The sequence below is a fragment of the Ruditapes philippinarum genome, unplaced genomic scaffold, assembly GCF_026571515.1.
Source record: "Ruditapes philippinarum isolate M1 unplaced genomic scaffold, ASM2657151v2 ctg4016_1_1_1_1, whole genome shotgun sequence".
Lineage (NCBI taxonomy): Eukaryota > Metazoa > Mollusca > Bivalvia > Venerida > Veneridae > Ruditapes > Ruditapes philippinarum.
In genome coordinates, this window is record NW_026851559.1 from 130,805 (window position 1) to 156,956 (window position 26,152).

Consider the following 26,152-nt stretch of genomic DNA (forward strand, 5'->3'; position numbering starts at 1 on the left):
GTAACATTCATTTAACAATCCACATAAGCAAAATGATTGTTTCTCTGAAAATGTTACCTTACCCCGCCCATTTCAAATACGTGCTTGACCATTTTTTACTTAAAGAGCCTAATTAAAAAAAATCCCTAAAATTTATTTAGTTGAGTGCCAGTTTTCAAAGTTTCCCTAATTTGTTTTCAAAGGTATTTTGGTTGCTCTTATAAAATATTAAATACTTTACCATCTAGTTTTGATTTTATTGCACTTTGAAAATAACATATTTCATATGTGTCATTAAATTTAGCATTATTCAGTCAAAAGATAATTAATAATAATAAAATAATCACAATTAACAGAAAAAGGTTGACCTTTTAGATGTTTGAATCCTCGGCTCTAAGTTTCAATGTATTTATCAGTAGTTCTAGCCTTTTTGAATACTCTTCAATGCGAAGGTTATGCATTATGTTTATACCTTAAAGAATATTAGATACTTTATTATATTCTTGATTTTAAGAGCAAAAGATCCAAATGTTAATTTCACTGAAATTCAGTGTAAATGCAAAGTATATTGATAAATTTTTGTAGCAGAAAAAAAAAAAAAAAAAAAAAAACACACACAACAAAAATATGCAATACGTTTCTTTTTTCGGATATTGACGGGCTTGCATTTCGTGAACTTTGCTTCGATTGTTGATCTTTATTTTTATCTTTTTATTTATTTATTTTTTAATTAATTAATTAATTTATTTATCTATTTATTAAAGTAACATATTTGTATAGTGTAATCAATGGACAATACAAGATAAGGTAATGGTATTCATATATGAAACCAATATTTGATTTGCACGAAACTACATGATGAAAATATCTACTATACACTATCAACATTATGTTTAAAGCCGAAGCGCTTAATATAAGGCATATTCAAATGAGCTTATATAATTTCAGTTCCAATATTACGCATTCAACATACACAACGAATTTGTCATAATAATAAATAAAGAATGATATATCCCAAACTGTGATTTTAACGCTCATCACTGTTTGGAGTTCGGATGCGAGGAATTATATCACGAGGGCGTATGTGTATAGTGTAAAATAGATATTTTCATGTTGTTTCGTGCAAATCAAATATTTTATTGGTTACGTCACGCTTTGCTACTTTAACCATATATACATACCAGAGACCATGTTCAGCCTCTCACAAGTCCAAACTTTGTGTTGGAGATGAGGGGGTCTGCCCTTCTGAAACCTCTTGATAGGAGATGAACATTCCGAAAACGAAAACAAGTGTTTGGGGTCTAAATATGTCATTTCATTATTTGAGGCCTCAAAAGGCGGAAAGTGAAAAGGCATGAAAATATGTCTATATGAAGTAATGGGGCAAATGATTTGTTAATCTTTTAGAAATTCATTGTTACGAAATAATATATTTATCCCATAATAAACAAATAGATGTATTTTTGAACATTGTTCAACAAGTTTGGAAAATGTTAGAAATGATTGGCCAACCGAACGCAACCAGTTACAACATGCATGAATATAAATTTACGCTGTGTATACCGTTAATGCTCATTAAATAAATGGGTGTGTATTTTTTGAAAATAAATTTTAGTATTTAGAGAAAATGACAACAAGCAAACATCTATGTAGACGCATTTATCATTCGCCCGATGTAAGCTGCTTCTGGTCTATGTCCTTTGTAATATATGATCATAAATCACATGATTTCAGCATAGTTCAACCTCGGTTGGCTCGAACTACGATCTCTCGAACAAATTTGCGCATGCTCATTGAATTCGAGCGAAGGATGTTTGACTGCACAAATAACTGAGCATTGAAACGGGACGGTTATACAATACTGACCTACAACAACGATACTGTAACTTTAATTTTATAAAAATATGGTCAAAGATCCTTATTATTTTACTTGTTTGTCCTAAATAAAGGCAGTTACGAAACAAAACCTTTACTCCGTAATGTTGTAGATGGTTAAATTTATATTCAAATGTTTATTACTTTAATGTCGGCAGATTCTAAAAAAATCTGTTTACAAATAAGCCCGATTGTTTTATTTGTCTTTCAGAGAAAGACAATGAAATCACTCCCATTTAAGTACTAGGATAGCAGATGTCTAAAACAACCTAATATTTGTCAAATCTAAATTGTCATATTTTTCTTCTTGTAAATTTTGTATGCACCGCTATACATGTATGTATTTTATGGCTATAAATATGGTTTACTGTAAACTAATACCTTCGTATCTGATTCAGTTTAAAGATTTCACCAAAGATCCCATTGTCTCTTTGTTCGGGTGTTTTTGTTTTTGTTTTTTGGTTTATAAATGAATGAATACATAAACGTCTTAAATGATTGGACACATTTCTGAATTATCATTTAAAGTATTCATTGTAAATGTAAAATAAATATTCAAATCTTAAACCACTACACTATTATGGCATGTCATTCCTAGTGTCAAGTAGTTCATAATAGTTAACCTAAAGCCTGTTGAAAACAAATTCTCACGATAGCTATCAGTTACTACATTATTTTCTTAATACGTCTTTAACGAGGGGACATATGTATGATACAATTAATTCTGTTATTTTAATTTAATGCATTAAAGATTTTCTTATATTCATATTTGGAGAGAAGTAAACCCTTAACTTTAGCTGTTAATTATACACTTCAAAAAGTAACTTAAATTGTGTACATACATAAACCCTTACTAAAAACTATTTACTTTCCTTGTTGATATGTACTAGTCCTGTTATTGTAAAATGTTCCATAAAAAATAGCATACCCTTTTAATAGGAAATGTTTACTTAGTTAATAGTCAGAATAACTGCGGATATGTAATAAGTTCCATACTAGCTTTTTTGTAACATATACATGTATATGTGTTTTCCAGTTTCATCAATTGTTAAGTTTAAAAACGAAAATAAATACCAAATGGTTAAAGTAATGAAGGTACATAAGCCCTTCTTATGATTGTCAATATGCATACATTTTTTCTTAGTTATTCCAAATAACAATTTAAAATGTATATTGTAAGATAAATATGTAAACCTCGACGTTATATAATCTATCTGAGCGGTAATTATTAGCAATCTAAGTCTGGAGTTTTGAAAAAGACCGATCTTATTTCGATTTTAACAAGACAAAATAAGTAAGACCATTTCCGCACCTTAAAGTAGTAAGAGAAATTAAAATAAAAGCTAGTATCATAGATCTTTTGTAAATTATAATTAAAACACCCTTAAATATCAGACTTGATTTTACAGACGTGTTTACATCCTTGCTAAATTAATGAATCTTCATCCTGACTTATGGAATTTCTAATAACGTCGTTATGACGACTTATGAATGAAATGGATACTGGATGACGTCATTGAGCACCTTTTGAATTGTCAATTATTCTTCTGATAATTTAAATAAATGATAAGTGTCAAGATGCCTGCGAGATGTTATTATAACATTATAGAAGAAAACATAATACGGACGGAAAGAATCAATACATTTATTTATTATTGTTGCATTTGTTTATCCTTTTCATCTGAAAAAAGTAGTTAGTATTAATTGGCAGTTGATTGATTTTTTTAGTAAAATGACAAAATTACGAATCATGTTGATTTAATGATCATGAATTTATTTATGTAATTACAGAAATGATGATCTGATAACAAACGAACAATGGCAACCACCAGTCAAGCAACGTCTTCAAGGACGCAGCAGAATCGTTGTCGTCATTTTCGTCTGCAAATGCTGATTATAGATGGTGGACTACTTATTCTGAGGAATATTTTCAATCAAAAACTGCAAAGTGTTCCTCTTGCCGCATTGTTGAAGAATGAAAGACAAACAATTACAAACTTGAGAACACTTGGAATAATTACTCAGGTACAATATGATCTACTGTTTCCATCAGGCGGCAGCGGTCCAGCTACAACAGACCTAGACATCACGTTAATCATATGTCTCCTTAGAAACATCAAGTCATTCGGGCTGAACAAGAAGTTCCAATGGAACTCGGTTCCCGCACAAGGTGATACCTCAGTTGAGGCTGATATTTCCCGTCTGAAAATGTACAGGAACGAGGTAAATAAGAAATAAGATAATTAGTTATGTTTTAATGGTTTGAGTGCTTTTGATTATAACCTAGTTGTGAACAAAAATAATCTATATGACGTCTAGTTTAAATTATTAGGTATAAAATGTAAATTTTTGCTGAAATAGCTTTTAGATTATAGAACTTTAAATCCTAAGAATGTTTACTTTTAATGCTGTTTAACTTAATGTTCCTACTAATTTAGTATTATTATGTCTCAGTTACATGATGTCTTAACGTATGAAACGTCTTCATTAATTAAACTACGAAACATTTCCATTAGATGGTATATATCAAAGACTGGCTTTATAATATGAGATTTAGCCAATGGTGTTGCATGCTTACATAACATTATATTTATATTTTTTGTCTTCCGCGCATATATATTCATTTGATATCAATATATTTAATATAATCTTACCTTTTAATTAGCTTAGTCACATATCTTCTACAAGTGGAATAACGTTGCCTGTCTTCGCACCAAAGTGGACGGAGATCGAACAGGTTAGACTGGTACTTTATCTAACTAATATATCTATCTTTTTAGTTTCGTTCAGTCTTCAGCCAAACCTGCTTGCCTGTAAATTAATTAGAATTCTTCACGACATAACTGTCTGAACTTTATGGAATGTAACTATTTGGATGAAGACTGAATCGGCCCTTGTGCAAATAAAGGCACATGATGATTTCTCGCAAGACACATTTATATTTTTTATAAATATCGTGTTTTCTAGTATATTTTAGAAGTCATTTGAACTTATCAATAAATTTAAAAAAATAATTCTGATGGCAAAATACAAACACAATTTTATATAAGACAATCATTGTACGACAAACTTATTGTTATATTTTTCTGGTCATTTGAGAATTGGCAACCGCTCAGGCAGCTGGTGCTAGGGGGCATAGGGATGTAGCACTTCCTCATTATTCCTCATGTACGAACTCAATAATCTATTTTCATGTAGATTTCTAATTTTGCTATGTTTAAAGCTTCCAAGCAGCAATCATTTTTCCCCAGATGTTAAATAATTTTATAGATGTAAATATTTTGCTATCGCTTTTTTTGCAATGACATTTTGTATGGGTCTAGTATTGTTATAACTGAACTTAATTCATAACGGGAAAATGACGTCTACTTAAGAACGCCATTAATTTATAAAAAGCGCGCGTGAATGACGTCACTTAAATCACACATTTTGTCTCATACAGGGGGTGTAAGAAAGGTTTCTAGCAGAGGTGTAAACAGTAAATAATTCTGTCTGGTAAGATACAAGCAGAACATAGCAGAACAGAATATAACATTTGAGCCGCGTCATGACAAAACCAACATAGTGCGTTTGAGACCAGCATGGATCCAGACCAGCCTGCGCATCCGCGCAGTCTGATCAGGATCCATGCTGTTCGCTTACCAACTCTATTACAAGTAGAGAAACTGATAACTGATAGAAAACAGCATTGATCCTGTTCAGACTGCGCGGATGCCCAGGCTGGTCTGGATCCATGCTGGTCGCAAACCCACTATGTTGGTTTTGTCGTGACGCGGCTCATTTATAATCATGTGTATTAGCACGATGATCAATGTTCAAGTGTCCAGTGCGTTCATATACAATGATCATTTTGTTTAGTTTTCAATAAATATGTTTTGGTGTGAGATTAATAATGGGATCGTGATTAATTTGATGGCATCCATCATGTCCTTTTCCAGGTTCTTTTGAGGTTGAACTTGGCGGTGACCCCCATACCAAACCTACAGAAGATGATTGATGACTTTAAAGTGAATCCACTTGATCCCGAAGCAGAAAGAAGGGTTCAGAAGGCCATAGACAGTTGGCAATTGTTAGAAAAGGGAGTAGAAGCTGATTTAAAACTGATAAAAGAGAAAACCAAGGATATAGAAGTTTCTTTGAAATTGCAAAATGTAACAGTGAAGGAGTTAAACAAGAAGACCAGTGAAAATGCTAAACAAATACAGGAATTAAAGTTAAAGGAAGAAAGTAGAAAATGTACGTCCTTGACGCTTTTTAACATAAACCATATTTTAGTTTTGATTTTATTGAAAGATCTTTTTGTCTGATAAGTGCTTAATTTTCTAAACCGATCACTTTGCCTTTCATTTTTGATTTTCATTGTTATCATTCGAAATTGTATTTGGTAATCAACATTGAAATTTAATTTCACATTCTCAACTGCTTTTTTCAGTTAAAATTTGTTTATATTCACTATATCTGTCATGTAATAGATAAATTGATTTAAATGCAGATAACGTAAAACAATTGTTAAAGTTTAATTACTTATTGCAGAAATTTACATTTAAAATATTAAATTGTCATACTTCAGGTGTCACAGCAGAGACAGAATCAATGAGGCAGTCTCAATATAAAGAGTCGAAAAAAAGTAAGTTATAGCTCTTTATGTAATGATAACATATTTAAAAGACGTGTGGTATATAATTAACAATGTTGGTTCAGAACACTTTTTATGCTGTGTTTAAGAATATGATTTATGAATGTAGGCCTATTGTGTATATAGGGAGAATATATTCAAGGTAAATAAAAATGAACATATATTTGTAAAGGTCTTTATAATACCTACATATTCTGTCTTTACTGAAATACATGAGTCTGTGTTTATATCTTGTTTACTTGACTTTTAAACTCCATCCGGCTTATATAAAATTTAAAGATTGCATTAAAATGCATGAAACATATACATATTTATGATTAGACTTATGAGACGTTCCCGCCCTCTTTGTTTATATTTATAGTTATAAGAACGTAATGCAAGATACATGTTAAAGCAGTATTTTACATCCTATTTGGCAAAAATACTTGACACTTCTTACACAAATGTCAATTCACAGACGTTTTATATTTTCAATATGTGTAAAATACGGCTCAACAGAGCACGAACAATAAGTTTGTTTTGTAGGTTCCAATTTCTGTGCAAACTGGTAAATCTGATTATTCAAATAATAAGAAATGTCTCAAAATGCATCAGAACCATAGGCACTTGGTTTCTGGATAAAAAGCATTTTAGAGGTTTGTAGAACTCAAATATGATTGAATGTTACGATTTTTTTTAACGTAGATGTCTCTTTTCTAAAACCGTCATTTTTCCGATATTACTAAAAAAACGTGTAAACAAAGTGCCTATGATCAGAACATTTCACTTTAATTTTATATTGATATGCCAATATTTAACTTAGGAAAATTTTACGTCACTTCCGGTTTGAGGTCACGTCACACTCTTACACATATGTGATACCAGACATTAAGTGTTATACTAAATTTCACAGATAGTACACCCTCTTGTTTTGTTTACATCTGAAGTAATGTTGTAGATTTAATTTCAATCCGTATTTACTCCGTATTTTACATGTTATGATAAACAATAATTGTTTATCACTTTGTATTCCTTCAAAGTTCAAACACATCAAAAACGCAATTTTGTTTGTTTCGGTGACACATGATATGACGTATAATAATGCATACTATTTTTCATTGGATGCCCTGTTTCAGTGACAGTCAAATTTTAGTGATCTTTTAGAGAAAAAAAGATATTACAAAATAATATTTAATCATAGTGGGCCTGATGTGTAACAGCACAGGAATTTCCCTGAAAACCCTTCTTTTAAAATGTTTTCTTTAACTATCAGTTTCCTTATTATTGTTTTAATATAGCAGATATGATTAAGTTCTCTTCAGAAAAGTAACGTTTTTTTATTTTTCTCTTTTTATGACTGTCTCTGTTTGTCTGTATTAAGCTATATTAATTAGTCAAATATCGGAAGATATATATAAGAAGTGATTATCTTGCAACTGAATTTCGTTTTTTGAAATAGGTTTCTTGTATTGTAATACTGAAAGCAACATGCCTCCAGATTCATGCTTATTTTCATATTTAAAAAAAGAGATGTATTTAAAAGTAAAACATTGTGAAGAGAATAAAGAAGAAATAATCATAGCTAGCTAATTGCATTAATTCTAACAAGTTCAATATTCGCAATAATTGTAATAATGCAGAGTTTTCATTTTGAAAAATTATTCCTTGGTTGAATGTTATTCGTCTGTCCGATTGCAATTAAAAAAAAGAAACGAAACGTTGCATGCTCCGTTCTTTTTCACACGTGCGACAAACGAACATTGCCGTCGTATGCATGGTATACCACACACCGAACTTGCGTCCGATTGTCGCAAACGTATTGACGGATAGATCTATATTAAATTAATATAGTTGAGGTATTCCTATTGCCTTTGGAATTATTTGCCTTTTTATGTTTAAGTGGATATTGTTTTCACTTATACGTTTCAATCGGGGACATTTTTTATACAAGAGGTATACAGAATACTTTGTTTAAATTTCACGGATGTCCTAATATACTGATCCAGTGCGGAATATCTACCACAGGAACTTGAAATTCTATCAAATAACAATATTAATTATAATATCCAAATATACTATATACTATAAAAAAAACACAGACATAATACATTTCCCAATATTTAACGGAAATTATAAATAATCAAGAAATTATATTTTTAAAACATAAAAAAAATAAAGTAAATCAGTAAGATAACATTTTAAGGTTGAAAGGTCTGCTTGTTGTTTTATAATCTATTCTATATCGTTTAATTAAAAAGGCACCACCTTACACTTAAATTCAAGGCCTTAAAATGTTTTCCAAAACTATTGGAAAAAGTGTTGTTTTACTACTATTGGGAAATATTGTCATCATTTGACAACTGTTTTAGCTGTTGCATTTAAGTAATCTACATTGTAAGACATAAATATAGGTGTTTTTTTCTGAAATGTATCCATTTAGAGCACAGAATATTTATTGTATCCTAATGTTTTTATAAAAATGATGAGTTTTGGTGTTAACAACTTTTTAAGGCTTTCACACTAGACATACATATATTTTCGATGGTACACTTGTCATTTAGTTATGAAGTTTCTAAAAACTGGGATTTTTATAATTGGTTATTTGTAAATGCGTCACAGAAAAGCTTTAACAGCACTTTTCCACATACCCGTGTCGCTTAAATTGCGACTCTGTAAAACGATATTGCACGGTCGTGCTAATATTTCGACGTGACGTCATTTGTGTAATACTATTAGTTATCAAGATTATGACTGGTTATATGGCCCTATATAAATGGTTGTTTGGAAATATAACCAGACCTGCTTGGCGAGGATTATATTGCAAACAACCGTTTAAATACGGTCATATAACATGTCAGTAATATTTATAACGAATTTATAATGCAGCAAACTTCCTTTTTGAGGGAAATAATTAGAGATTTCTTAAAAGATAGACAGCAGCCGTGTATATAAAACTTTATAAAAGTCACGATTATCCAATTAAAAGGGAAATTACAAACGTGCAGTATTATTAAAACAAATTTTAGCATAAGCTGCACAGAATGTTAGCGTTATACTATAAGCGCATCAATAAAAAGCGATTCTTTCTACCGTTAAAGGGACTCCACTGAGGTTTTTTGACATGATGGGACTGAAAATATTTTTTCAGGATAATTGTACCATTTGATGTAGGTGTAGACCACTAATCTTTGTGCAAAATTTCAGATCATTCGCGCACACAATTTTTCCAGAAATATTATTCAAATTGTAAAAAACTGACCCAAACTGAAAAGCGTTTAAACGCTTTTCACTCAAATTAGGCTAAGAAAAGCATAAAATACGATTTTCAATTTATTTCAAAGTATATTTCTTAACTATCTTTGCATATTTTACTGTTTAAAGTGCCCCAGCTCATTTATGTAAGAAATTCAAATGTTATGTTTTTAGACGTTTAAACCTCAGTAGAGTCCCTTTAATAGTTCGTATTTTGAATATGTGATAGATAAAACATTATGTTCAGGTAGCTTCATTACTAAATTTATTAGCCGAGTATCCTTTGATTCATTGATATTTCACATCGATTCATAATTTTATTTGACATATATGGTGGCTGATTTGTGCTTGTGTTCGAGGCGAAAATCTGAAAACACGAACATGCTTTTTTCGAGTGGTGGGACGAAAGATCACAAGGCGAAAACACTCGAAAAGTGCAATTTTCGCCCCACCACATGAAAACACGCCACATTTTATGTATCATGTCGTTACCAACAGTTTGTCGTATCTATCCATGGCGGGGCGAAAACCCGCCACACGATAATCATATATGGCATGGCGACCTTTCGACCCGCCAAGCGGAAATGTTCTATATGTCAGAGTTTTCCTTTAATTTGTCGTGTCTTTTTATTTTTCGCCGCGACAGGCGAAAATTTGAAAAATAATATGTGCCGTATTTTCGCCCGGCGCCCGCCAAACAAAAATGTGACGTTGCATTTAAGTGTTGACGTATGCCGAAATGCAGATCAGCATAGAAAATCTTATTATATATACTTTGGAAAATATATCTAAATGACCGTGATCTACAGATGGACATCTGAGCCAATTTTTTGAAAATAAAACAGATAAAAGAGTAAGACCTATATCGTTGTCAACACATTTCAACACACAGGTCCATATAACCAGAGTATTGTATTAGATGCCTTGTAAACGTTACTCAATTGGTAATTTGACAATATGAATAAGAATAGTACCCCACCCACTCGGACCCCACCCACTAGAGGAAATCAAGGTCGAAACAGTAACGTAAACCGTAAATCTCCAAAGAATTTAAAAACTCTTGAACATGATAATGATAAAGAAGACAAAGATAATACTACTACTAATAATACAGAAATATCAAACCAATTGTCCCAGGCAAGAGAAGCTCTCTATCCAACATGTGCTGATACTTATCATCAGACTGCTGATACATCCATAAACCAAAATAGAGTGCATACTAAAACAACCAACCAAACAGAACAAGACTATATGTATGGAATGCATCCTCCCTTTCCACGCTACCCAATGTTTGTACCACCCCACATGCAGCATATGTTACAAAACACTACTCAGATTGATAACCCTGTACAAGTGGAAACATCAGCACAACGCAATGACATCCCTCCATGGCTCGCAAGTGTTCTTCAGGACATCAATAATAAACTTGATATAAAACTCAATAATATTGAAGCAAAAATAGAAAAGCAAAATCAGGTTTGGAAAAATATAGACCACATATTAGAAACACAAAACAAAAGGCTGAGCAAGGTTGAAAATAAACTGACCACAATGAACAGTTTGAATGAAAATTTAAAACATTCGATACTTAACAACAAAGTAAATGTACAAGATTTAGACAAGAGTGTCTGTGAATTTAGAAATAAAGTGTTTGAGCTAAGTTGCCAAGCAAACAGTGACTTTTTTGACAACCAGGTTATACTTAATGAAGAATCAAAAGAGGTACTATCAGAACATAAGAAACAAATGATTAAAATGCAAGAAGAAAATGAAAACCTAAGAACAAATCAAGAAACACAAAAAGAAACAATTCTTGAAATACAGTGCAAACTCATGGAAAATAATCTAATCTTCTTTGGTATTGATGAAATTAATGAGGAACTTAAAGCTTCAGAATTTACAGAAGGGTTAGTTAGGCAATTCTTAAAAGAAGAAATGGAAATTGACAAAAAGGTTGTAATAGAAAAGGCATATAGAATAGGTAAGAGATCAAGATACCAGATGAAACCAAGACCTATAGGTATCAAATTAAATTCAATAAAAGACAAAGAATACATACAACACAAAGCATTTTCAAAACTTAAAGATACCCAATATGCAGTGCGAGAACAATTCCCAAAAGAAATACAAGATAGGAGAAAACCCCTGTATGCAGAGATGAACACAGCTAAAAAATCTGGAAAAAAGGTAAAACTCATCAGGGACAAACTTTTCATCAACAATGAACAATATAGACCAGAAACATACAACCACACATCCAAAAGTAGAACAAATACAGACAATCAAAATCCAAACACAGAAACAAATACAACATCACAAAAGAACTACAGGATGGTTTATAATAGCAAAAGAAGTAAAATCCCAGCAACAACCAGTATGTTTAGAACTCCAATTTCAAACAAATATGACCTTCTAACAACAATGGATGAAACACCCATCAGTATGTCTCAAAGAAAACAAACAGATAAAAGAAATGCCAGTCAAAGATCTCCATTAGAGATAGAACCAGATCCCAAGAAACATAAAGAACATAGTGATAGTGAAGACAGATCAGAAGAAGAGGACCTCTTTCTTGAATTGCATGCAATGCCACATCAAGAAATCAGAGACAAAAATTTTCGACAATAGGACAAACAAGAGGACAACAAAACAGACTTAGCAACAAAAAATTTGAAATCACATGGACTTAAAATTTGCTCAATAAATGTATGTGGGCTGAAATCAAAGCTGATCATACCGGAATTCCTTGAATTGATCAACAAACATGACATTATAGCCATACAAGAGACAAAACTTGATGACATTGATTATGTTAATGTTGAAGGTTATAAAATATACATGTCAAACAGAAAAGAAGTGTCTAAAATTAAGTCTGGTGGAACTGCATATCTTATCTCAAACAAGCTAGAAACATCAATTGAGATTTTGGAACCAAATAGTAAACTTATACATTGGCTAAAATTATCATGTAATATAAATGATGAAATTGTTGTTTTTTACTTAGGAAACGTTTACATTCCACCAGTGGGCTCAAAATATGAGCACTATGATCCTTTTTTAGAATTACAATCTGAGTTACATAAATATGATAATGAAAATGTATTAATATTTGGTGACTTCAATTCAAGGACAGGAGACAGAGATGATTTCATAAGATGTGATGAATATATTTTTGATTTATTTTGTAATGAGGAACTTTTTTATGAAAGTAATATACCAGTACAAGAGCTTAACAAGTTAAATATACCATTAAAAAGAAATTCCATAGACAAAACTGTAAACAATTATGGTAATCAATTACTAGAACTGTGTGCTGCCAATGATTTATTTATTCTAAATGGAAGAATAGACAATGATAAAAGTTCACCCAGCCCAACTTGCAAAGGTGTTAGTACAGTTGATTACTATACATGTAGTGTTAACATGATAAGATATGTAAATGAATTAAATGTTGAATCATTCTCAAGTTTATATTCCGATGTTCATAGCGCAATTACACTTCAAATCAAAACTACTGTTACAATAAACACAGACAATAATGAGCAAAGTTTAGAACAAACAGAAGGTGAGCAAAAGTTATGGGATAAAGACAAAAATAATTTATTTATTCAAAATCTAGACACTGAAACCATATCAAATATAAAGGAATATTTAGAAAACATGAACATGCAAGAAAATATATCCCAATGTGACCTTGACAACTGTTTAGAAAAAATTCAAGAACTTTTTATAAACAATTGCAAGGTAACGTTTGGGAAACCAAAGAACAAACAGAGGACCCATAAAGAAAATAAATGGCAACCATGGTTTAATACAACATGCCAACAAATGAGAAACAAATATCATATAGCAAGAAAAATCTATAATAGAAACAAAACAGAAATAAATAAAAATAATCTAAAAGTAATAAGTAAAGAATACAAACAAAATATCAATATTGCACACAAAGAACACAAAAATAAAAGAATTGAGAAACTTAGAAATGCCAAAAGTACAAGCCCAAGAGAATACTGGAAAATAATTAACTCTATTGATCAATCTAAAAATGCAACTAAGGCTACTCTTCATGACCTATATGATTTTTTCAAAAAGACAAATGAAGGATAAAACATAGAAGATAATTCAATAGATTCAGAAACTGTTATAGAAGTAAATGAAGAAATAAATACAGAAATCACTGATGAGGAAATAAAAAAAGCAGTTAAACTACTCAAAAACAATAAAAGTCCAGGATGTGACTATATTTTAAAATGAACACATTAAGTCAACTATTGATACAATGCTTCCAATTTATAACAAATTATTTAACCTTGTTTTTGACTCTGGATTAATACCATCCAGCTGGACAAAAGGTGTTATATTACCCATTTATAAAAATAAGTGAAATGCCACTCAACCTGAAACTTATAGACCAATCACTTTATTAAGTTGCTTAGGTTAATTAATTATTATTTACTGCCATATTGAACAATAGAATTACAAATTACACTGAAGACCATAACATTATAACCAAATACCAAGCAGGATTCCGCAAAAATCACTCAACTACAGATAATTTATTTATATAACAATCTTTAATTGATATTCTAAGAACACAAAAGAAAAAATATACTGTGCATTTATTGATTTTAAACAAGCATTTGATACTGTCTGGCGTCAAGGATTATGGAATAAACTCATTAAATACAATGTAAATGGCAAATTTTTTAAAAATAGTCAAAAGTATGTATGAAAACATTAAATCATGTGTAAAAACTTCTCAAGGAGTGTCTGACTTTTTCCCAAGTCTAATCGGAGTAAGACAAGGCAAAAATTTGTCGCCGATACTATTTTCACTTTATTTAAATGACTTTGAAACTTTTCTATTAGATAATAATGCAAATGGAATAAGCTTCAGCATCTCTGAACTTAACCTTTCAATTTATCTCAAACTCTTTGTTATTCTATATGCTGATGACACAGTGTTATTAAGTGATTCACAACAAGGCCTACAAAAAGAGCTAGAACTATTCGAACAATACTGCTCAGAATGGAAACTTACAGTCAACACGCTAAAAACTAAAATAATCATTTTAGGATCAAGAATTGTAAATAACCTTCCAATCTTTACTTATGGGAATAAAGAAATAGAAATTGTAAATGAATACAAATACTTAGGACTCTATTTATCAAAAACCTGCAGCTATAAAAAAACCAAAGATCACATTGCTTAACAGGCAACAAAGGCCATGTATATGTTATCAAAGAAAATAAGACATATTGACTTGCCCCTAGATCTACAAGTTGATATATATAAAAAAAAACAATCCAACCTATGCTTTTATATGGGAGTGAGCTTTATGGCTACAGTAACATGACATGTCTTGAAAGAGTACAACTCAAGTTTTTCAAACACATCTTAAATTTAAAAAGGTCAACGCCTTCCTATATGATTTACAGTGAACTAGGTATAATGCCGCTTAAAGAAGAAGCCAAAATAAGAATGATATCTTTCTGGTGTAGAATAAATAATAACAATAACAATATAAATAATAACAATAATAATAACGGTAGTAGTAATAATAACAATGGTATTAACAACACCAATAATGAAAATACCAATGATAATAATAACACCAATGATAACAATCCCAATGATAATAATAACACTGATAATAACAATCCCAATGATAATAATAACACTAATAACAATCCCAATGATAATAATAACACTGATAATGATAACAACCATAATTATAATCAATTCACACATACAGATAATAACAAACTGGCAAACATAATGTATAATATTTTAACTGCATTAAATAGGCAAAGAAATGTCAAATCAAAATGGTTAGACTTTATTTATAATCTGATTCAAACAAATGGATTCAGTAATGTATTGATAAACCAAAGTGAACTGAATCTTAAATGGTTTTCACTTGCTTTTAAAAGAAATATTAAAGACCAATTTATCCAAACATGGAGCTCAACAGTTAATAATTCAACTAACTTCATGTACAAGATAATTAAACATGATACAAACATGAGGCATAACTCAGAATGTATAACTCAACTTCGAATTTTGTAGGTGGATATAGATCCGAATGAGTAAGCGTGCGAGGCAGAGGAACCGTAACCCTCGCCCTGTATAAATTTTAGTGTTATTGCCCTTTTTTCAATTTTACACTTTGAATTTATTCCATGACAGAACATAAGAACTATAAAATGCATATTTCCTGTTAATTTCCAAACTTTTTATACTTGGTAATTTGCATACTTTTCATGATTGTTTTCTCAATCATGCTTTATATGTATTATTATTTATAATTGTTTCTTCTCTCATTTGTCTCATTTGATGTCATGAGTTTTCGGCTGATTAATGTCATCGATTCACAAAGTTCAAGATAGCTGAAAAAATCATACTCCTTTTGTTACTAATAAGCATGTTTTCTCACAGACACTTGTGGTTTGGAGCTCAAAACGCCTTTCAAATCCAAATAAAATGCATATTTGTCAATCCCAGCACATGTACTGATCATATATATCAAAAAACTTAATATAAGCCGTTTTGAAAAAAAATCATATTTCAACATCTATAATAATTATTTTTATATATTTTTATGAAGTACTATGAAAAATAGAAGTCGACTATGAACGGAATTTGATATAGAATCGACTTCAGTTCATTATATATATGAAAATTAACGCATAGGATTTTAAAAAATACAGCGTTTTCATTGGATGACAAATAAAGTTGGACACTAAATAACGAATTCCATTCATAGTCGACTTTATAGAACCACATAGTGACGTAATAATGTGAGTGATTATAAGGCAAAATACAGCTTGACACTAAGTATTTTAGTAATTATCCGTGCTGTTCTACAAATATTAGAAACACTCTCCTGTCGCTATCGCTCCCGTCGAAGTTTCCAAGTTCTGTAGAACAGCAGGGATGGACACTAACATATACTTAGAAGTTAGAATAATCTAATTATATATTTTTTCAAATGTAACTCATTTAATTTAGGAAATTGTCTAACGTTTCATAAATTGTTGTTGCTGTTGTCGTATTTTAAATGTTGTTATTTCTATAGCAAACAGTCAACAGTTTATTTTCTCAGTCACGTTGACTGTTTAATATCTCTGAAACATAAATCATCCATAACAAAGTAAAATTGTGAACATTATTGTGATAGTCAAAAATGCATCAAAAACAGTAAAAAATGCATCAAAAACAACCTTTAATATATTCAGAAATGAAACTTCACACCAAAGTTGCATTTTAGTGGAGAGGGAAATAAGGTCTCTCCTGTCAAAATAGTGCAAATTGTGATACAAGGAAATCATCTTTAGCCTATAGAAATTTCAAAAGTGAAGTGGGGCCCAAAAATATTTCTGCTCATCCAAGATGGCCGCCATTTTCAAAATGGCCGCCTTATAAATTTGACATACATAATCATAGGAACTTGGTTTCGGGATTAAAAAAAGCCTTTTGAAGGGTTTGTATGACTCAAATTTGATTGAATGTAAAGATTTTTTAACGTAGATGTCTCGATTCTAAATTCGACATTTTTCCGATATTACTAAAAAAACACTGCAGTTAAAATGGCTTTGAAATGGGTATCACTTATTTTACACAGACTTATGTAAGTAATTTGTATTCTATAAAACTACAGTTCCCAAATTAATTATGTGCCATCATAACCTTGTAATACTCTACAAGTATTTAAAAAAGTATGGACAAGATTGTCAAAATGTATCATGCACCAGGGGTCACTAAGTTTATATGGACTCATATAGGAATATTAAAAGTTATTTAAGTCCTCTAATGAGAAACTATTCTGAGAAACTGGATATAAGGCTGTTAAAGCATCATTACAATATTTCACAAATCATATATGTTATGACAAAATTGATACACCCAATTACCATCGTTTATAAAGAATGGTGACCTTTCCCCAACAATGGTGTGTGACTTAGGGTCATCATTGCCCTGTTATTGAAATAAAAAAAAATAGATATAAAGAGTTTATGAATTACAATTATTTTATTTTAAATAATCAAAAACTGTATGTAGGTCAGGTGATATCATTGATATATATGTTTCACAACACATAGAATGAGATGATGTAATAGCTAGTAGCCTTTTATTTGATATATGCAAAAATTATTATCTCATTGAGGTAGCTTTAAAGCCATTTTCATATTTTCAATATAAAATTGTGAAGGAATTAATTATATGCGTCAATGGACAACCTTATGCATGTGCATGTGTGCTATTTAAAGCATGTTTGTTGATTTATTGTCTTTTTATATATCTTTACAATCAATAATTAATATCAAGATATTGAAACCAGTAATATCACGCAACCAAATTTAATAACTGAGTGTATACTTATGAATGTAATGTGCAATTATTGATATTTTAGCTCACCTACTTGACCCAAAGAAAGACATATATTTCATAGCTTCCTACACAATCAAACTAAAATAAATTCTGTATACCAAAGAAAGACAAAAATACATTCGTCCAATAAAGAATACTTTTTAATAGGGAACATTTGCATAATAAGTAACAGAAAAAGCGAAGAAACAGAAACAACGGTCAGTGTAAATTTTGTTGGTTTTCTATTGTAATTATAGGATAAATTTACCCCACCCACTTTGACAAATATAAAACCTAGTTTTATAGTTCTCTTACATGTTAAGAACAAACCCCTATTTTTAAAATTCAATTACAAAAGAGAAATAAAGTTTTTTTTTTTTGTTTTTTTAAATTTGCATAATCATAGACTGAGTTAGAAAACCAAATTATGTGAAATATGCAAAAAATAAAGTTTTTTTCTTGATATCTTTAAAGATACTTTTAGACATGAACTTAAAAAAACTTTACTTTCATTATGATTAACATATGATTTGATTATTGCTACAAATTATAGATCTACTATAGAAACAAGATATGTTTGTAAAACATGTATGCCCCCTATCAGCAGCCAATTAGTCATGTGAAAAGGTTATTATGCATGACTTCTGACCCTACAATTAATAAGGGTTATCAAGTATCTACTGGTCATGACCTTAACCTTTGACCCCTTGACCCAAAACTCAATAGGGGTCATCTGCTGGTCACGACCAATCATCATACAAAGTTTGAAGTTCCTAGGCCTAAGCGATTTTAGTAAATTGATCGGAAACTGCTTTAACATACAAGGTCAATGTGACCTTTACCTTTGACCCCTTGACCCCAAAATCAATAGGTCATCTGCTGGTCATGACCAATCACCATACCATGTTTGAAGTTCGTAGGCAAAAGGGTTCTAAAGTTATTGATTTGAAAGCATTTTTATCTACAAGGTCAATATGACCTTTCCCTTTGACCCTTTGACCCCAAAATCAATAGGGGTCATCTACTGGTCATGACCAATCACCATACCAAGTTTGAAGTTCCTAGGCCTAAGGGTTCTTTAGTTATTGTTCGGAAACTGTTTTTACCTAAGAGGTCAATGTGACCTTGACCTTTGACCTCTTGACCCCAAAATCAATAGGGATCATCTACTGATCATGACCAATCACCATACCAAGTTTGAAGTTCCTAGGCCTTAAGGTTCTTTAGTTTTTGATCGGAAACAGTTTTTGCTTATAAGGTCAATGTGACCTTGACCTTTGACCCCTTGTCCCCTAAATCTATAGGGATCATCTACTGATCATGACCAATCACCATACCAAGTTTGAAGTTCCTAGGCCTTAAGGTTCTTTAGTTATTGATCGGAAACCGTTTTTGCTTACAAGGTCAATGTGACCTTGACCTTTGACCCCTTGACCCCAAAATCAATAGGGGTCATCTACTGGTCATGACCAATCATCATACCAAGTTTGAAGTTTCTAGGCCTAAGCGTTCTTTAGTTATTGATCGGAAAACATTTTACCTACAAGGTCAATGTAACCTTGACCTTTGACCCTTTGACCCCAAAATCAATAGGGGTCATCTGCTGGTCATGACATATCACAATACCAAGTTTGAAGTTCCTAGGCCTAAGCGTTCTTTAGTTATTGACCGGGAACTGTTTTTACCTACAAGGTCAATGTGACTTTGACCTTTGACCCCTTCACCCCAAAATCAATAGGGGTTATCTGCTGGTCATGACCAATCACTATACCAAGTTTGAAGTTCCTAGGCCTTAAGGTTCTTTAGTTATTGATCGGAAACCGTTTTTGCTTACAAGGTCAATGTGACCTTGACCTTTGACCCTTTGACCCCAAAATCAATAGGGGTCATCTACTGGTCATGACCAATCACCATACCAAGTTTGAAGTTCCTAGGCCTTAAGGTTCTTTAGTTATTGATCGGAAACCGTTTTTGCTTACAAGGTCAATGTGACCTTGACCTTTGACCCTTTGACCCCAAAATCAATAGGGGTCATCTACTGGTCATGACCAATCACCATACCAAGTTTGAAGTTCCTAGGCCTTAAGGTTCTTTAGTTATTGATCGGAAACCGTTTTTGCTTACAAGGTCAATGTGACCTTGACCTTTGACCCCTTGACCCCAAAATCAATAGGGGTCATCTACTGGTCATGACCAATCACCATACAAAGTTTGAAGTTCCTAGGCCTAAGGGTTCTTTAGTTATCACTCGGAAACCATTTGGTCTACGGACCGACGGACCGACGGACCGACGGACCGACGGACCGACGGACCGACAAGTGCAAAGCAATATACCCCCTTTTCTTCGAAATGGGGGCATAATTATATAACAGTTTTGCATAAAATCGGCGGCCATATTGAACGCTATCTTGGATTGAGAAGAGGTATGAACGCAGAATTTTGTAAGATTAAAATTTTTGTCAAGGAGACACTTTTTAAATGCTATGGTGTAAGTTTCAGGTTGACAAAAATTTTGACTGAATGAGTTATTTATGTACGTCAAATTTATATATGGCGGCGCGCCATCTTGAATGAGCAGAGATATATGTTTGGGCCCACTTCACTTTTGAAATCTATGTGGTTTAAAGATGATTTCCTGAAAGTTTCATGCTTGTATCACCATTTGCACTATTTTCTCAATTTCCCGGTCCCCGTCACGCGAAAATAGTTTGTTCACGTTTTCGCAATTTTGCCCTGAAAACATGTTCATATGACATGGCATACATCATCCACCATAGATGGTAGAAAATGACAGTTCTTACACGTCAGCCGTTTCTATTTATAGTTTAAAATGTTAATTACAGTACAGTTTATCCAGTGCGAAAAAAAAATCTTAGGTAGATCTACATGCAAAAAATGTTAAGAGCAGAGCTACCAAAATATAATTTTAATTTGTAAAATTTAAAAGATAAAAGCATCAGCAAATAAGATTCTCGGTGAATACAACTTGAAGGTATTTTTCAGACATTTTGTATGAATATTTGGTAAAAATCATATCTATGCCGTGTTCGTCTGCTATGAAAAAATGACAGACGAATACGATTTGTACATAGCGTGATTTGTTTGTCTATATCCAAGTTTTTTAGGGAATTATCAGAAAATGTTTTCTTTTTAAATTTTATCTCTTAATGACTCCTTTTTCATTCTCTTTTTATGACAAATTTGTTGTATTAAAAAAGTATGGTTGTCTGCTTGCTGAGTGTTTTTTCTTGGACTAATATAGGTTACTATTAGTTTTAATAATTATGTCAATTATTTCTATTTCAGAACTGAAGGATGAACTCATCATATGGTACAACACCAATCACAGTTCAGTTCCTCTTTCACCACTCACAGATGATTCCCATACCCCTCTAGCCGGGTTCTACATTATGCCAGAAATTGACATACAGACTTATCTATCAGGCGGAAGGAAGGAAACAACTAGAGTCAAATCGTTACAGGACCTGTTTACATGTGGTAGAAAAGTTCCACGGGAAATATATTTATCAGCTGTTGCTGGATTTGGGAAAACTGCATTTTCAAAATATCTCGCAATAACATGGTGTCAAGCTCATAAAAAGGATGAAAATTGCAAGCATTTTAAAGAAGGAGAATTAAAGGCTTTATCTGGCTTTGAGTTTTTATTTCTAGTGCTATTGAGAGATTCAACTACAGTCTGTGATGTCGACAAAATGATCAAACAACAAATCATAAATAATCTTCCATGTAAATCTGAAATACCAAATACTCTTTTAAATGAAATTCTACGTGATGAAAAATGTCTTGTGATATTAGATGGACTAGATGAATGGTTTCATCCTGAAAACAAGTGTACAAGAATTCCTAAAAGTATTCCACATCGATATGCACGTGAAAACTGTGTAATCTTAACAACGACCCGGCCATGGAAGCTTGGGGTCTCAAACTTAAAAACAAGTCAAATGGACAAAATAATAGAGCTAGTTGAACTAAATGAAGATAATGCATGGCAATTTAAGCTTAACACAATGAAAATATTGAATAAAAACCTTCAAGATGGTAAACTGAAAAATGAAGTGTGTAGATTTGAAGAAGAAATCAGTAATCATGACCTTGAAGATATGGAATCCACGCCTCTCCTGTTACTCTATCTTATATGTTTATGGGTTGAAAAAATTCCAATAGGAAATTCTGCAGTAGAATTATATACAGGCATTATTCAGCTCCTTCTATCTAGAACAGAAAAATTACATGGAAAGTTTCATTCATCGTGTGACACATCTCCGAGTAAAGTTCCCGAATGCTTTAGAAAACATCAACATTTCTGTCGTTACTACATGTTTCTGGTGACCATTGGGAATCTAGCTTTTAGTACATTGTTCAGTAAGAAAAAAGAGCACACATTAGTTTTTGATGAAAATATTGCAGAAAAATATCTTAACCCAGAAGATTTGAAATCAAGCTGTCTATCAGGAATATTATCAGAAAGTAAAGTGAAAACATTAATAAATGAAAGTTCTAAAATCTCATTTTCACATAAAACAGTGCAGGAATACTTTTCAGCAATATTCGTAAGTTTTCAAAATACAAGTGAAGTTCAGAAAATCATCTTTGAAGAGTGCAAATGTTTACAAAATATTCTAGACATGTCAAAAGTGTTTGTCTTTATTAGTGGTATGAACCCTAAATTAATGTCTACAATATCAAGTGATTTGAAGCCTCTGATAAACAATGATGAAAAAACAAGCAAATACAGAACTTTGACAGGTTATGATTACATGTACATTAATCCATTACAAGACATACAAGACATGTACATTTCTTGTACCAAAGAAAGCCAGGAAAACAAAGACCTCAAATTGTGTTTACAAGATTTCTTCATTAATAAAAAATGTCAACAAGAAATCTACTTCAGTCAATTACAACATTTATGTCAACAAAATAAAGAAAATATAAAATCAATAATGATAGAAAATGAAGATATTTGTAGTGTACAAGAAATTATCAGTGTGTTTACACTCTCTGACCTTCCACATATAGAGAAATTATACTATAGAGGTGAAATTGTAGAAGAGGAAATAATGAGCTTGTTATTGAACCCTTTAAAATGTTTATCTGTGATATCAAATAAATGGGAAAATCATCAATTTGTAGGAGAACTTTGCCCGCTGTCTGCAGAGATAAATGGACGACTGGTAAAATTACAACACCTGGAGTGTTTATATATAGCCAAATTCACTATGACCCACGAGGTAATGGAGACATTGTTAAATTTCCTCACTAGTAAAAAATCAATGAAAGAAATAACATTGGGCAGTTTATACTGTAGTGATCATAAGAATACTTCATGTAGGGGATTCAACCTTGACCTGTCTCAACATTCACAACTAAGATGTTTAGGATTGATGTATATACCTGTGTCACAATTAAACATGGATGTATCGTTGTTAGAGAAATGTACTGTAGGTAAATTATATAAACCTGGTGTTGTGTCATCTTATCTCAGTCAACTACCAGCAGCCAGTAAATTACAAACATTTATGTGTGGTCCTCTAGAATCTTCCAGTGACATAGAAACAATGTTACAAACATTATCATTGTTATATCATGTGAAATATGTTAGGTTGTTTAGAATCAATTTAGGTGAAAGATCATTAACACTGTCACCTCAAATGATCAATATTGAACGTGTTTACTTGTGGCATATAACAATGTCTTGCTCAGTGTTATATGATCTCATTACTGTTATAAACAAACTACCACATACAGTGACAGTATATATACAAGGTTGTGATATAAAACCAGAAACAGAATTTGAAAACTTTAAAACATTTATAAAACAATCAGACAATTTTGTGGTGACCATTGATGACACCTTGAAGTCTGGAGTGTACAGGTTTGAGTTTAAAACAACAACAAGTACTGAGTAACCTTAAATGAACTTGGGATAAATAATTTATAAATAGATTATGAGACAAGTGACAGGTGAAATAGACATCATTTTTTTATTTTGAGTCTGACATTTAATCAATAATTTGCTGTACATAACAATGTAATGTGTATGGAAACTGATGATTTTCTTCTTCTCAAATGTGGATTAATTTTAGATGTGTTTAAAAAGTAAGTGTTGTTTATTTTTCTACTTTATTATAGTAAATTATGGCATATCCATGTACTTGTTGTTCCAGGGCTTGGAAGCATCATTAGCCTTACTATTAGAGATATCATGCAAAATCTGTCTTGGTCAGCTAATCCTGTGACCATTCGTTACCTTTTGGGCAAATTGTCTGTACATTTCAGCTCAACTATACGAAGTTTATGGAGATCTGTCCTACTCGCCCCGGCGTCCGCGTCCAGATTAGAGTTTTGGTGCTGTAAAATGTATTTCACTATAACTTTTTCATTTCTTAAGGTATCAACTTCAAACTTCAAATATATATTTCTTATCATCAACTTCATCTTATGTGACAAGGTTCATAACTTTTGCATCATTTTTTTCAGATTCATCTCCCTTTGAACTTAGAATTTTCCTTAAAAAATATTATTTTTCACTATAATTTTTAGCTCACCTGTCACAAAGTGACAGGGTGAGCTTTTGTGATCGCTTTTCGTCCGGCGTCCGTCCGGCGTCCGTCCGTCCGTCGTCCGTCCGTAAACTTTTGCTTTAAATGACAACTCCTCATAAACCACTAAGCCAATTTCAACCAAACTTCACAGGAATGTTCCTTTGGTGGTCACCTTTAAAAATTGTTCAAAGAATTTAATTCCATGCAGAACTCTGGTTGCCATGGCAACCGAAAGAAAAATCTTTAAATATCTTCTTTTAAACAACCCTAAGAGCTAGAACTTAGATATTTGGCATGAAACATCTTCTAGTGAGTGTCTACCAAGTTTGTTCAAATAAAAGCCCTGGGGTCAAAATTGGCCCCGCCCCAGGGGGTCATTGATTTTCCCTATATGCATATAGTAAAAACTTAAAAATTCTTCTTTTAAAGAACCCAAAGAGCTAGAGCTAAGATATTTGGCATGAAACATCTTCTAGTGAGTGTCTACCAAGTTTGTTCAAATAAAAGCCTTGGTGTCAAAATTGGCCCGCCCCGGGGGGTCATTGATTTTCCCTATATGCATATAGTAAAAACTTAAAAAAATCTTCTTTTAAAGAACCGTAAGAGCTAGAGCTTAGATATTAAGCATGAAACATCTTCTAGTGAATGTTTACCAAGTTTGTTTAAATAAAAGCCCTGGGGTCAAAATTGGCCCTGCCCCAGGGGGTCATTGATTTTTCCCTATATGCATATAGTAAAAACTTAAAAAATCTTCTTTTAAAGAACCCAAAGAGCTAGAGCTAAGATATAAAGCATGAAACATCTTCTAGTGAGTGTCTACCAAGTTTGTTCAAATTAAAGCTCTGGGGTCAAAATTGGCCCCGCCCCGGGGGGTCATTGATTTTCCCTATATGCATATAGTAAAAATTTAAAAAATATTCTTTTAAAGAACCCAAAGAGCTAGAGCTTAGATATTTGGCATGAAACATCTTCTAGTGAATGTCTACCAAGTTTGTTCAAATAAAAGCCCTGGGGTCAAAATTGACCCCGCCCCAGGGGGTCATTGATTTTCCCTATATGCATATAGTAAAAACTTAAAAAATCTTCTTTTAAAGAACCCAAAGAGCTAGAACTAAGATATTTAGCATGAAACATCTTCTAATGAGTGTCTACCAAGTTTGTTCAAATAAAAGCCCTGGGGTCAAAATTGGCCCCGCCCCAGGGGGTCATTGATTTTCCCTATATGCATATGGTAAAAACTTAAAAAATCTTCTTTTTAAGAACTCAAAGAGCTAGAGCTTAGATATTTAGCATGACACATGTTCTAATGGGTGTCTACCAAGTATGTTCAAATAAAAGCCCTGGGGTCAAAACTGGCCCCGCCCGGGGGGTCATTGATTCTCCTTATATGTGTATAGCAAAAACTTAAAAATCTTCTTTGAAAAACTCAAATAGCTAGAGTTTAGATATTAAGCATGAAACATCTTTAAGTAAATATCTACAAAGTTTGTTCAA

At 32.0% G+C, this 26,152-nt stretch overlaps 1 protein-coding gene across 1 annotated transcript; it reads left to right on the plus strand.

Moving 5' to 3' along the window:
* The first annotated feature begins 3,649 nt into the window (after nucleotides 1–3,649).
* Nucleotides 3,650–24,435, plus strand: LOC132744665 (uncharacterized). The gene is made up of 5 exons (XM_060733462.1): nucleotides 3,650–4,077; nucleotides 4,520–4,591; nucleotides 5,793–6,090; nucleotides 6,425–6,481; nucleotides 21,399–24,435. Exons 1-5 carry the CDS (start codon nucleotides 3,673–3,675, stop codon nucleotides 24,020–24,022), a joined length of 3,456 nt encoding a protein of 1,151 aa, XP_060589445.1. The 5' UTR covers nucleotides 3,650–3,672; the 3' UTR covers nucleotides 24,023–24,435.
* Nucleotides 24,436–26,152: the final 1,717 nt, after the last annotated feature.